The sequence below is a fragment of the Coffea arabica genome, chromosome 1e (genome assembly GCF_036785885.1).
Source record: "Coffea arabica cultivar ET-39 chromosome 1e, Coffea Arabica ET-39 HiFi, whole genome shotgun sequence".
Taxonomy (NCBI): Eukaryota; Viridiplantae; Streptophyta; class Magnoliopsida; order Gentianales; family Rubiaceae; genus Coffea; species Coffea arabica.
Window position 1 is genome coordinate 45,526,829 of NC_092311.1, and position 14,899 is coordinate 45,541,727.

At 35.4% G+C, this 14,899-nt stretch overlaps 1 protein-coding gene and 1 long non-coding RNA gene across 2 annotated transcripts; one reads left to right on the forward strand and one right to left on the reverse strand.

Moving 5' to 3' along the window:
* Positions 1 to 1,688: 1,688 nt before the first annotated feature.
* Positions 1,689 to 8,658, forward strand: LOC113706557 (protein TIC 100). Its single transcript, XM_027228484.2, has 11 exons — positions 1,689 to 2,359; positions 3,555 to 3,626; positions 3,758 to 3,847; positions 3,966 to 4,139; positions 4,327 to 4,417; positions 4,786 to 4,848; positions 4,933 to 4,999; positions 5,372 to 5,475; positions 5,558 to 5,684; positions 6,934 to 7,679; positions 8,130 to 8,658. Exons 1-11 carry the CDS (start codon positions 1,740 to 1,742, stop codon positions 8,445 to 8,447), a joined length of 2,472 nt encoding a protein of 823 aa, XP_027084285.1. The 5' UTR covers positions 1,689 to 1,739; the 3' UTR covers positions 8,448 to 8,658.
* A 493-nt stretch (positions 8,659 to 9,151) lies between these two features.
* On the reverse strand, positions 9,152 to 11,654 carry LOC140010605 (uncharacterized). Its single transcript, XR_011817811.1, has 2 exons — positions 9,446 to 11,654; positions 9,152 to 9,355 (listed from the first exon to the last, which is right to left on the reverse strand). It is a non-coding gene; the product is annotated as an uncharacterized lncRNA (long non-coding RNA).
* Positions 11,655 to 14,899: the final 3,245 nt, after the last annotated feature.

The following is a 14,899-nucleotide window of genomic DNA, read 5'->3' on the forward strand; positions in this document are numbered from 1 at the left end:
TAATTGTAGAATTTGTTTTCAAGAATCAGACAGAACCAGGAGAGCATTTGGATTTAGAAGTAAAGATTAGCAATGGAAAGAAGAAGAGAAATGTGTAGATTTTTAACATGATAAATTTATTTTTAAAAAAATCAGAAATTTCACTCAGAGACAATGTGCGAAAATCCCTGCTTTTATCCCTATTTATGTCGTTGATGCTTCTTTTTAATTTGACTCATAAAATTGCCCAATGTTTTCGGTAATTAATAGCTTACATTTACGGGATTTCCTAGAGAAACATTAGCAAGTTAAAAGCTACTCCTTTTCAGCTCTTTCTTAAAGTAGATTTGTTTCGCGACACTGTTGTACCGTTGACATGTCTTAACAACAATTAGGAGGAGAAGAATAATTTTGTGACGACGACACACTCGAATGATGGATGCATAAGTACCAATGTACTCTTCTTTTTTTTTTTTCTCTCACTTTCAATTGTTAGACATAGAATTCAAATATTTAAATCTGATAGTGATAAAGACTTGAAAGACCCTCTTCTGATCATTGAACCGACTCCAGTGATTGAAGATGACTTTGTACGATGTAAAATAATTTGATTCACAAACTGATAAAAAATCGTAACTGGACTAGGATTATGACTGAAGCAAAGTTTATTGACAACGGAAGGTCCTTTTTTGATCTAATCGATTCAATTGTTTGTTGTAGATTCTTGTCAATAAGAGGACTGCTTGGAGAACAGGATCTGTGTCATTCTTTTTTCTGCACATGTATTTTTATGTTGTTTTTTAACCCTAAAAAAAATGTTTTTTTGTTACTTATGACGGACGACTTCTCTTAACAGGACACGAATGAATACTTGCATGCAGACAGGCATAAAACTGATAATAAAGATGAGGAATCTTGAACCAAGAAAGCACAGAATACATTTCTTTGGAAGTTTGGTTAGATGCTTCGTCCATGATCCATTATTATTGTTATTACGTATTATTTTAGCAAGAGAAGCATGGAATTTATTTAACAAGCGAAAAGGGTCAGATTTAGTACATAGTTAGTTTTAAATTTAATAATTTCCTCAAAAATAAAAAAAGAAAGAAAATTTCAGTCTAATTAAAGTGTGTCAAATTCAAATATGAAGGATACATATATAAAAAAAAAAAAGAGTAAATCTTATATACACTGACAATATATACATTATCACGATTGGATGCACGACACATGTGCAAAATTTAGATTTTAAATTCAAATTTAGATTATGTATCATGCATGTAATAGTGAAAGTGTATATATTATCAGTGTATAAAAGATTAATTTAAAAAAAATTACTTAATTAAACCTGTACAAACACTTAACATACGCAGACAAAAAAATCTTAATTTAATTTATTTATATGAATTAAGAAGAAGGTTGATTCTCTATGATTAAAAGAGGAAAACATTGCTTTATTTGAATTGCATCTTTAGAAGCACTTCAAAATATTATAATACTAGAACAATTTTTTGAAATTGACTTATGTCAGCTAAAAAAGAATAGACCAAAAAATCTCAAAAGTTCTCTCGAATAATAGGAAAACATATTATTGCCATCTTTTTCTTTCCATGTTTCTTTTTCAAATCCGCATTATAAAATTACTAAATCACCCTCCACAACCTTCGCATTCCCATTATCCCGCCTCTATATAATACGCCGTACTGTTAGTTCACTCTGCAGTCTGCACCTTATCTTCTTCAGTTCTTGCAGCAGCAGCAATGGCCGACCCAAACTCAGCACAAGAGCCCGGAAATGACCCGAACCCAGATGACGAATTCCCAGAAGAAGAGCCAGAAGAGGAAGAAGAACCCGAGGAAGAATCCTCCTCTGACTCGGATTCGGACTCCGAGTCCGAACCCGAAATATACACCCGCCCGGGGGAGGCCGACTTAGACTTAGACGATGAAGAAAACAACACTCCGGAAGCTAACATTAAGAGGTTCATGAAAGCCTTGAATTCGAAGAGGTTAAGAAGACAGCAAGAAGAGGAGGAAGAAGACATAGTGTACCACGAAGACCTCTTCGATTTTCCCAAGGATAAAGAAAATTGGACTGAGGAAGACTTGAAGGAGCTTTGGGCTGATGCTCCTGTGGAAATGACCAAACCGGGGTGGGACCCCAATTGGGCTGATGAAGATGAGATTGAAACTATTAAGGACATGGTGAGCGAGGGAAGAGACCCGCCAATTGCGCCCTTTTACGTGCCTTATAGGAAGCATTTTCCTGTGATTCCTGATGACCATTATGATATTTCCAATCCCAAGGCCGCTATTGAAGAGCTTGATAGAATTGAGGAGTTCTTGACTTGGGTTAGCTACATTTTCCCCGATGGCAGCTCGTAAGTAGCACTAGTAGCAGTCGTTAAGTAATGATAAAAGGTTTTTGAAGTCTTTTAGTAATATCTTGCTTGTTTCGTTTCTTGGTTTTTGATTAACTTAGTAATAGAAAGTTTGATTTTTATAAATGTTCTTGATATTGGATTGTGTTGGATATTTCCATAAGAAAGTAAAGTTTCCTTTGGGTATTTTCTGATTGTTGAATATAGTTGGGCTTTGTAAAGCCATTAGTTGTGTATTCTTTACCTGAGACGATCATGGTTTTTTGGCTTCATGGTGATATGCATAACGTATAGGACGTGTGAGTAGAGTAGGACATGAAATTGGAATGGGCAGCTGGGCAGCATTTTAGTACTTATCGATCATACTCTTCATTTGATTATATGTTCACCATCACTTCTGCTAATTTGGTACATTATAGTAGAAGGTAGAAGATGGATATATTGGAATTTTGATATCACGGAGTGCTGAAGCGACATGTTTTCCATTGCTTGTTTACAGCTAATGCAGTTCAGGGAACTAAAGAAAGTTGGAACTACTGAACTGAGTGTGGTCTTGAGTACTGAGTACCACCTCATATGCTTAAGTATTTATCTTGTCCCCAAGCTTCATGTTCATATGCTTGGGTGATTCAACTTTTACAGCATTCAGAGCTCAGAACATGTGAGCTTCAATGAAATCCTCGCTTAATTAATTACTGGTGGTCCAAATTACTCGTGTTATACAGTTTCCTGCCTTTTTTTCCTGACTGCTTAGTACCACATTAAAATTTAAAAAATAAAATAAGGAAAAAATGCTGAGTTTGAGGAAAATTTGCTGAAAATCTTGATAATAGACTATAAAATTCCTCATCACAAGCAGTGCGCAATCTAAAGATTTACCGAACTGAACTATCTAATAATTATATGACAAATTATTATTTACCCTAAGTATTGACCACAAGCTCTGGGCTTTTAGCTTGAATATAGCTTGGAGAGTGATATTTCTTTGTGAAGCAGAGATTACATCAAGTAATGCTATGTGGAAGATTAGAAATTATTCTTTCTTGTCTCTTCTTTTGTAGTTGAAGTGATGTAGAAGCTTTGACATGCAGAGACCAGAGACAGTCTGATGAAATTGTTTATAAGCCAGTTTGTTATTCTAAATTAATTTCCTCCAAAAAATTTTCGTCCATGCTAACCTCTTTGTTAATTCAAGGTATGAAGGCACTGTATGGGATGACTTAGCACATGGCAAAGGTGTTTATGTTGCTGAGGATGAGCTAGTCAGGTTTGTTGTTAGTTGTAATTGTAATGAAACACCTTTATCCCATAGTAACTCTGCTTCTTATGGTCCACTTTGCTTGATGGATGGGATAATGCTTTGAAAATCTTTTAGACATTTTCTGTTTCTGCTAACAGGTATGAAGGTGAATGGCTTCAGAACAACATGGAAGGTCATGGTGTTGTTGAAGTTGAGATACCTGGTATAGAACCTGTGCCAGGGTCCAAGTATGTTCATGGTTCTCTAAACCTCCTAATTCAGTCCTATCTAGTTCTATTATAAGCTGCAACCATAGTGCAAGTAGCCTTTTATTCCGTATTCAGTTTTGCCTTGTCTGTTTCGCAGGCTTGAAGCAAAGATGCGAGCACAAGGGAAAATAATAAAAAGAGATTATATGTCTCCAGAAGACAAAAAATGGTTTGAAATGGATGTTGAGGATACTATGAAATTAATTGGTGGAAATTATGAAATCCCTTTTTATGAGAGAGATGATTGGGTTAAACAATTTGGAGCAAAACCGTGAGTTTTTCTTTCTTTGGTTTGGTTGTGCAATTTCAATAAAGAGTCAGTTTATGGTAATGTAACTCTTTCTTTTCCATAGAGCAGAAAAAAATACAACCTGGCAGACAAAGTTTAATTTTTTATGTAGTATGAGTTGGCTTCTCGTGTCTGAGGAAGTTATTACATTGATTCATCTTGATCCCAGGGAGAAAGGTCGGTATCGCTATGCTGGTCAATGGAAACATGGTAGAATGCATGGTTGCGGTGTATATGAAGTTAATGAGCGTACAATATTTGTAAGTACATGAATGTGGCTCTTTGTGAACTTGACTGTTCTTCTATTCCTTTCTTTTTGTTCATGGCACTTAATCTCGTGCATCTCTTAAACTAAGCAATTGCATTCTTAGAAAAATTACATGAAAGTTATTATCTTTGTGTTTGTCTGAGGGTGTCTGTCTGTGTGTGCACAATAAATTATGAGTTTCTCTCTTTGAATTGCATATGCAAATAGGCATATTTCAGCACGTAATTGTGCTTGATATTCAAGTATTGAGTTCTCTGATCATTGTAGTAAACATGTAAAGACAGTGTACTATGAATGTTCGTGTCTACTGTCATATCTTACCTATTATTATCTATTGATAGACAGTGAACTTCACTTCAGGGCCGTTTTTATTTTGGAGAACTATTGGAGGGTACTTATGGTTGTGACGCCAATATATCAGCTGTGAGTTTTTATGTATATACATGCATATCTGCTCGACATATTAACTCCAGGTGTTTGTATGTTGCTTACACCATGATATTTCAGATGCATGCAGCCATAGCAGAAGTAGCAGCAGCTAAAGCTAGGATGTTTGTCAATAAACCTGACGGAAGTATGTTGTACTTCTTGCCTCCTTCATTATTGGTCCTCTTTTTTTTTTTTTTTTTGCAGTATGGAGGTGATATGGCTAATTTTGGAAGATTACTTTTTGTGCTTTAAATGTTCTAGAGGAGAAGTGGTGTTGATCGGATATGAAATGCTAACCAACCCGTCTAATTGAATGCTAACTAACCCATCATGAGCAATACTAGTATAAATATTCAACACCGTGGAAATTTTGTGAATTGCCTTTATTTTCTCTTAAAGCTGCTTTGACCTTATATACATTTGTTTACTGATAACCATTTTAATATATCATCATTGACCTTCATTTTTTCTTTTTGCTTTTTACTTATACAGTTTTTGCTTTGATTTGCCTTTGTAGTGGTTAGAGAAGAGAGAGGTCCATATAGTGATCCTCAACATCCCTATTTATATGAAGAAGATGATGTGTGGATGGCACCAGGCTTCATCAATCAGTTTTATGAAGTGAGCTGGATGATGCATATCAGTAGTCAAATATTCAGTACTAGAGCTTTCCAGAAAATTAAAATTTGCCTTTGGATGGCAGGTTCCTGATTATTGGAAAATGTATGTGCATGAGGTGGATGAGGAGAGGGAAATGTGGCTGAACTCATTCTATAAAGCACCACTGAGGTTGCCTATGCCTGCTGAACTTGAATATTGGTGGTCCAAGGGTATGACTTTTCCAATCCCCTTTTGAGTAGATTGGGTCCATTTAGATAGCATAATTTGGGGAAAAATTTTGCAAATCTTATGCTGCTTGCATCATAAATACAACTTTCAACCATTTCTTTTATCTCACATGCATCATGTCACAAAAAGTACCGCATTATTATTCCAAATAATTTTTTTGAAATAATCTCATATTTAAACACATTCACTGTTTTCTTCAGGTAAATGAGTATGATGCTGCACAGGCTCTAACTGTGCAAAATCATTGACTATTTCAGTTTCCAATTTCATTCTCTGAGCTTGTTTCTGAAAACAGATAAACATTTAATATCTGGTCTACAATGTGTTGATTCCATATTTACATTTTTATCTTAGTGGATTGATTGGTGGTGGAGTTCTTTGTTTTAGCCCTATTTTTGTTTCTGAGAATGTTGAAGAACCATGTGTAGATATGTGTGGACTTGCCTGAAAGGTGAGTCCGGTACTTAATATTTTCGACATGGTTGTTCATAGAACCAGAAAACTGATTCATCTCAGGTCACTAGTTTACCAGTGAATCAGTTGCACTTGGAGCAGAATAGATCCCTGATGTCACAAAGTTGTCATTTGCTTATCTAATTAAGTCTTGCTATAGCAGTAAGGATGAAAAGCAAGCAGAGTAACAAAATGGGGAGAAGTTGTCAAGCATAGAATTTGGATAACACGATGTAATTATCTAAATTCAAGTAAGGTTCCCCATCAGTTACTTGAGAAATGGAGAGGAGATGCGAAGATAACTGGAATTTACCTAATGTTCTGGGACTGGCTAGCAGTTCGATACTCTCTAAGCTGTTCTAGATTTGTCTGGAAGATAATTTTTTATTAGCCCAATTAGCATCTGTGTAAGTTTCTTCTGATATAGGAATGAAATTGTCTTTTCATTTATGATGTTAGTTAGGAAAATAAGCAAAGTAACAAAATGTGGAAAACTAGCAAGTTATAAGTTTTGCTTTCTGCATTATTTAAACGCGAGGCTTGGTTTTTGCTATAAAATAATATAGTTGATTTTTTGTTGGAGGAATTGGAAAGGTATTGTTGGATTTAGAGTTTGGAAATACTTGTTGAATTAATCGAGGCGAATGCATAGATTTTTCACTGCACGGATATTAGTTTTTCTGCTATACAGATTATGTTCACTTCACTAGTTTGTCTCCTTACTGAGTAAACCGTCCATCTGGTTTGCTAGTTAATGTATGTGTTCTTTTCACTTAGATGAGAAGCCAGAATTTATTTTGATTAACAAAGAACCTGAGCCTGATCCTGAGGATCCGTCAAAACTCATATATACTGAAGATCCCCTCATCCTGCATACACCAACTGGGAGGATTATCAACTATATTGATGACAAGGAACATGGTATTCGACTGTTTTGGCAACCTCCTCTCAAAGAAGGAGAAGATGTTGATCCAGAAAAGGCTGAATTCCTACCCCTTGGATTTGATGAGTTCTATGGACGAGAAGTCAATGTCAAAAAGGAATCCTTTTTGATGCGTCTTATTACCTCCATAGAGAATGCATGTAAACCAATGTTTGACAAACTGGAGAAATGGACTGAGGAGAAGAAGAAAGCTAGTGAAGCTAAAATTGAGCTACTACAACAAGAGATTGAGTTAAAAGAAGCTGAGATATGTCTGAAAGAAGCCATTGAAGATATGGATGAGGAATTGAAGAGGATGCAGAAAGAGGAGGAGAAAAAAGTTGAATTAGGGTTGCAAGATGATGATGATATTTTACCATCTGAACCAACAGAAGTTGAGACAATTAAACCCAAACAAGAGGAAGAGGACGAGGAAGATGAGGAGGAGGAGGTGGACAACGAAGAAGATATAACTTCTTCCAGTTTTGGTACAGTTGGAGATCAGGATTCACAAGAAAATGACCAGAAAGGAAAAAGAGCTGGAAAATCTCCATTTGCTGCTGCTTCCCTGTCATTTGGTGGTTCTGGGCTTCTTTCTGCTGTGAGTTTAATAACCCTTGCATCACATTCTTGGATTACTTTGAATCGAGTAATATTGATGCTCAAAGTAAAGGGTTTATTCATACATTGCTTAGCATGTGCCTGAAGCTTGTGAAATACAGAAAAGAAAAATTCCTTGTTCCTCTTCCATTTGAACACATTGCATTTGCATTTCTATTTTTTCCCGAAGTTTGAATCTATTTGGTGATCCAACGATTTATGTCAACTACAATTCGGTGATCTAAAATTACATGAATTTGCAAATGATTGGATGTACGAGCTCGAGCAGGTATCAGTCATAGTCGAACAGTTTTGTTACTTTAATTGGGAGATACGGAAATCAATTTTCATATCATTATTGGTATTCTTGAATACCGCTTTAAGCTTATTTCAATTTTGTTGTTCATCACGGACAAAATTCAGATCACTGACCGTGTTATGTGTTTCTCAGGCTCCGTCCAAGCTGCAGCAGTCACTTTCAATTTGGAAGCGGGGGAAATTGGAGATGAAAACACCTACTCCTTGTTCCCCTGTGCTGCCCTTTCATGAGCTGCCATTAAAGGGACAGACTTCAAATGTAGTTCGTTTTTCACCAGCTGTTGGTAACAAATGGAGTTTGAGAGTTGTGGCACAAAAACATCGCCAAGGCACTCCAGTCACTAGATCGCGCCTGAGAAACTGTCCCAAACAAAAAGGCTTAGCTAAAGAGATAAAATATGGAGAGCAAAGCTACAATATATTATCCTTCCACACACCAATACAAATTTAGAACGTCCTATTCCCTCTTTCACTTTTTATTTTTTGGGTAGAAACTTGATCCCTTTCACTCTTGACTTTTTGTACAAACACGATCAATTTTGTAATGTCTGCGGCCAATATTTTGAGCAGAGCCAGTCGCTCATTGAGAACTTCTGTTTCACTCAACTTTGTACTTTTGTAGCTCCTCACTTCGAATTAAGGCAATCAGAAACATTCTTGAATTCTTATTCTTTTCATTGATTGCTGTTGTAGTTATTATTCTTTTTAGCTCACAGATTACTTTCATGAAAGGATGCAGGCGAAGGCTGTTGAAACTCATGCCTTTGGGGTTGTCCACCGGTTTCCATGGCTATTTTATTCGCTTGACATTTAGGTGGTGTTTAATGTGTAGTGCTTTTTCCTAGTCGAGGCAGCAGCAAATGGCACAATAATCTCTTTCTGGGCTGTCTCAATTGGATGCATATCGTTTGTAGTACAAACCAAAAGCACTACCTTGAGAAAAAAAATTTTCTTATCGCTGGTGATTGTCATTTTCAGTTCGCTACATGGCAAAAGTAGTAAAGTAATTGGCCTAATATTTACATGATGTGATATTTTGCTTGGTTTTAGCAAAGACAGAAAACAGTTCCTGTCTTGTTGGGAGGTATGGTTTGTCGAAACTCTCAATTATTATCTCTTTTCCGCACAATGAAAATACCAGAGAGTTCTTGGAACTTAGATGAAGGCTTAATGACTTTCTTGTAAATATTAAGAAGCAAAAACATGTGAATAATTCAAGATTGCACGCGAATCATAAGCGCCTAAACAATCTAGACATAAGAGACAAGACATTCATTCACTCTGGACCCCGTCAGTATGGATGGAACCTCTTGCTGCTTGCAGCAGCAGCTAAATTCCCACAATTTCTGCAGCTCCACCCTGCAGATGGCAGGTTTACAATTTCTTAGTAGATTTGTTCAATCATGGATAACATACAGTGGTGCATACTACATACATTGGTCTTCTAACCTTCAAGACTTGAGCAGTCCTTTCTGCAAATTCACCATGGCACTTGAAATTTAAGGGTCCAAACTCAAAAGGGCTAAGGGCAAAACTCAAGTTTCAAATGGTAAATCAGTGAAGTTGACATGATCGTGGTTAGGTCCAAGACATATGGGACCAATGAAATGATGACAAAACGTCATGTTCCCTGTACCAGCAGTGAAGCAACTTGGCAAAGGATGCAGTAAATGTTCAGCATTATTAGGGGCCATTGCTGCTCATAGTTCATGAATCCACGCCAAAATTATTACCATGCTGATGGAGAATTGCATAAGGTGATGGGGATGTGGATTGGGACTCAAAGCATGCTTTGTCTATTTGCACATGTTCCTCCTTCCAATCTTGACGGACTTCACAGCGACCAAATAATTGAAAATACTTCCTTCACAGAAATACTAGGTTACGATGAGAAGTTGGTCCAATGCTGGTCATTCATTGTTGCTCATGCAACCATCGAGGTGATTGATGAAGGAAAGAAAGGGTTTTCAACCCCCTTTTAAACTAACGTGAAAATTTGTTGAGAAGTTTCTGAATCTTCAGCTCCTCAAGTTTAGGAAGATAGAAGTTTAAAGAAGTAATGTATGGGAGAAAATCTCAATGGTTGGTTGCATTATGAACAAAAGCCCTTGGTTATTACCACTGTACATTGGTCTCTTCTTGTGTGTTTCGGGGCATGAGTTTTGTCAAATTGGACCCTTAAAATTTTGACAGATGCTACTACATTCATCGAAAGAAAATTAAAAAGTTTCACCCTTGTGAAATCCTATAGGAATTGGAACAAGTTTGCCACTCCAAATCTTATGAGAACAACAATGTTGATCCAGATCCTGATTACGTTTCTACAACTCTTGAATATACACTATTTTTTGTTCATGAAAGTAACACATTTGATCAGAATCCTTTCTTTCCGGATAAAAGAATGGCCATTTGGCTTGTTCATATCGCTGACAATGAAGCTAACATATGAATAAACTGAGCTAGTAAACTCTCAACCTTTGAAGTTTTAAAAACTGACCGAGTCTAAATTATTAACACTTTTGCTGGAAATGAGAGAAAAATTTTCGAGGATTTCCAGTACTCTTACATTAGTAATTTATGTAGGGGTTATCTCAAAAAATTGAACATCGGTCCCTCATTGGCTTGTGTTTTTGATCATGCTGCTGAAGACTCAGATTTGGATGGAAAGTTGGGAAAAACTAACTTGGTCCAAAGGACGATCATTTTCCAGAGCTTTAAGATGGTCCCAAGGGCTACATATTTATTCATCCACTTGCTATCTACATTCTACATATTTATCAACTTGTATTGACACACACCATTCTCAAATTCGAGCTCGGTCAATCCATTATAAATCTATCTATTAGGATGATTCAGGTCATCTGTTAACAAGTCTTTAGCAACGTTTCAGTGCTTGAGTCATGTTTTGCACTTTGACAAATTCTGGTCAGACTACTGAAATGTAGCATTTAACTTCCAATTCTTGGTCACCATATCAACGCTGGAATTAGCAAATACAGCATTCAGCTTCGCCTATCAATTGGTCTACAACAATTATTCAAGAAGAGGAAGAAGAAACATCATAATGTAAAAAATTAATATGTAAATTGTAACAATCAATCTACCTAATATTAACTATGTTTTGGAAATTAGGGATGATCAAAGTTTTTGTGGTCTTTCTGGCCAAGATAAAAGAAGGGCTAAGTCAATTTCAATGCATATATCTATCTATCACTAGACTTGCCTTAATTGATTCGAATTTTTCAAGTTCTAAATCAGTCGTAAAATGCTAAGACTTGACGGGAGAGAAACCTGAGACTTGTATTGTGCTGTGGCTATCTCACAATGATTGAGGGATTCTTCAAAATCACGTCTGGTCACATACTTATATGGGACATTGATCATCTGGACCCTCCAAGAAGCATTAAAGAAAACCAGGCTGCAGAATTTTGGATGGAAACTTGTAGCTTGATTGGTTCTTGATGATTTTGAATTGTCAACTAATCTCGCCTCCTTTTCTCTCTTCTCTCTCTCTCTTTTATTTATTTATTTTTTTTGGGGTCCTATACTATAAAGAATTATAACATCCTACGACATCCCACAAGGGACTTGATAGTTTCACGCAACCTATTTCTATTGAGGGAACAACTAACTAATTAACAATCACTTATGAAGATAACTAGACATAATAAGAAATAAAAATATGTGTTTCTCTGACGGCTTTCCATTGAGCACTAGTTAACACATCCTAAAAAAAAATACACCTAAACCATCATGTATATACACACACTAACAATTATTACCTCCTCTTGCATTTATATATTTTGTCTATTTAATCTTGCATACCTTCTATTGTATTTATTTATTTTCTCTAATTAATCTTATATTTTCAAAAATATGACATTTGAAATATATCTTAACGAGTACTCAATAGGTAACCCATTAGACAGACACATAAAAAATATACAATTTATTCCTAATAACAAATAATTATTTACTGCAAATTATATCAGATATATGTATAGAGGCCAACTCCAAGTGGCATACCACCATCATTTTCCAAAGGTAATTCCAGATAGGGTCCTGGGCTCCATGTATATTCCACTTGCTCCATCGACAAAATAAAGAAGAAGTCATCTATTTGAGAACAATAAGCTTACTATTTTGCCGGTGGCCGGGTCTTGGACGTAACGTAGATATCTTAGGTACCCACCTGATTTTTGGGTTGATCAAAGCCATTTTAATACTCAACAAATCCTAAACACCAAAGCCTGCAGTCTTTTTTTTATTATTATTTTACATTGTTTAAACCCAGTGTATGTTTGTCAATTGTTATTGTCTTTTTTGCAGATGATTCCTGTATTTGTTTGCTTCTGAGGCTCAGGAGGGGGGGGGGGGGGCCTTTTCTCAGCAAACTTTCATAATTTTCATATTTAATGCTCAATGATTCATCCGAAATGAGGCCAAAAAAAATTCAAAAATGATGAAATCATGTTTATTTCTGTTTTATGCATGGTATAGAACTACCTAGTCGTGCCATATGGCAGTATCATACTATCATAGTTGGGTGTCTTGAAATATACTTAGATTTGTAGGTTGGAAGTTTATATTAATAATAATTCGGTCTGTTCAAGGCATCCGTTAAGATATATTTTAGGTATTATATTTTTAAATATATAAGATTAATTATAAAAAAAGTAAATAAATACAAAAGAAGGTAGATGAATGTTAGGTGTGTTAACCAGACAGGGCACTTGTTAGAAAAATCCACAATAATTTTAGCCTCAGGTAAATAAAAGTTCGTTTGATTACAGATAAATCTGAACTCTAATTCTAATTAAATAAAAGCAACGTTGACTAATTAAAACCCATTATCGTTGTTGAATAATCATCAATACACTTTACTAATCATCTTACAATTCACTATCTAGCATCTAAATTGCGGCACTCAATACACAAGATTTGTCAGGGAAATTTGTGTTCCCACGGTCAACAAGTTTTAACGATTCCTTGACAGCTATCAAATCACTAATTAACCACACTCTTAACTTAAACTTGTTCTACTAAAATACGGTGCCAAGAACTAAAGTCATGTCTAGAACATGAATTATTCAGTCCTCAAAATTTGGCAACTTTCCCAACTGCAATTAGAAATTTTGCAGTGAAGATGAATATTCAAGAAATTCAAGCTGGTGAGATTGCCTTTTCAGGGACAAGTCTCAAACTTGCCAAACCGCCCGTTTTCCTCCAACCATTCATTCGCTTTTGAAATACGTACCTAGTCTATCCAAAACATTGAGAGTAGCTTGACATTTCCTTCTTTTTTTTTTTTTTTGTCTTTGTTAGGCAACAATAGTACGTAGCTTGGATAATGATAGAATTGGAATCTATGTATATGACTTTTTTCAACTGCATAATTGAAGAGATTTAGATAACACTATACTAATGATCAAATCAACATATGAATATTGGATGCTAAAGATTTCATTTCCAGTTCCTGATCAAGAAAAACTAGTCTAAAAGATTAGGCACTGGATGTCTAGTATGAAATTCAATTCTCTTTCGCCAAGCAAATCTGCAGATTAGTTGGATGCTACTTTTGCAGGTTCCAGTCTCATTATAAGTATAGGTATACTTTCATTTTCAATAGAAGTTTAGCCTTAATTAATGACTGCATATTATTCTACATTAGCTCATTTTCAGGTCTATTGCTTGAAATTTGGCATGCCATCCTCCTTAGTTCATGTGTTACTCCGACAGATTTACTCAATTAAATAAGCATATGCACCTAACCATTATCAACCACGAAATGAGTTCATATTCGTATCATATATGTGCAAAAATTGCATTTCCTCCTCCTCCTGTTCTTCTTGGACAAGCTTAAATAAAGTGCTGAAAAATCATTCAACAAAAATAGTTAGGTAATATCTCAAGCCAAAGCACAGTCAAGTATATATCCAGACAGGTCACATTCTATCAAGGGTTGTAAGCAACTGGCAGATAGACAAAATATGCAACTCCTTGGAAAGTTCATATAATTGATTATGAACCCAAGTAGGCTAAAGGGGACCGGGGGGGTTAGGACTCCTGTCCCATTATAGATTTATAATCTACACATGTTTAAGGATTTCCAGCCTTCACTGGGCATGCACTCCATTTCCCTCTGCTTATTCCTACTAGTCTAATACTTTCCCCTGATATTATTGCCTCTTAAGTACGAACTAATACATAATACCTGCACCATACACAATATTCTTAGTACAAATCATTCCAAGTGCTAATTAATTAGTAGTACGATTAATAACATGTAAGACATTAATCATATAATCTTATGACCCTTAATACAAACATCTAATCAACTTATTAATGCTTGCGTGTACTACTCAAATGGTCTGTAGTTACCCTTTAATTTTCTGCTCGATTCTTCAAGACATTTATGTAATTCAAGAAGGGACGGAAGATTTTTGTTTTTTTGTTTTTGTTTATATTCCTCTTACGAGGATGTACAAGCTACATTTGAAAAGGATAATTCTTCCCATTTAGTCATTCTTGATTTTGATCTCCCACCATAAATATTCTTTGCGTGTATTATTGGGACTTATTGGTTATTGGTGCATGTTAAGCAATTAGTGGTATTATATATTCTTTAACGTCTAATTATGTTACATAATAAAGTTTTACATGGAATTTGAAACTGAAAAATAAAATGATGTTATATAATAAAGTTTTAATGGAATTTGAAACTGAAAAATAAAGTGATGCAGCTACTCAGTATAACTCAAAATTTTTTTTTTTTTTTGGGTAAATGGGAGATTTTGAACTCAGATCCTCCTATTTACAATCTCTCCTATCTTACCCTCAAGTATAACTCAAGTGTTATTTGACTATAAATACTTACCATTTCCTTCATATGATCACGGGAGT

Excerpts from the sequence above, each read along its gene's own strand:
- LOC113706557 (XM_027228484.2), top strand. The coding sequence starts at position 1,740 with ATGGCCGACCCAAACTCAGCACAAGAGCCCGGAAATGACCCGAACCCA. Across the intron at positions 3,848-3,965 it reads GAACCTGTGCCAGGGTCCAA|GCTTGAAGCAAAGATGCGAG; the intron begins GTATGTTCATGG and ends TCTGTTTCGCAG. Across the intron at positions 5,685-6,933 it reads TGAATATTGGTGGTCCAAGG|ATGAGAAGCCAGAATTTATT; the intron begins GTATGACTTTTC and ends CTTTTCACTTAG.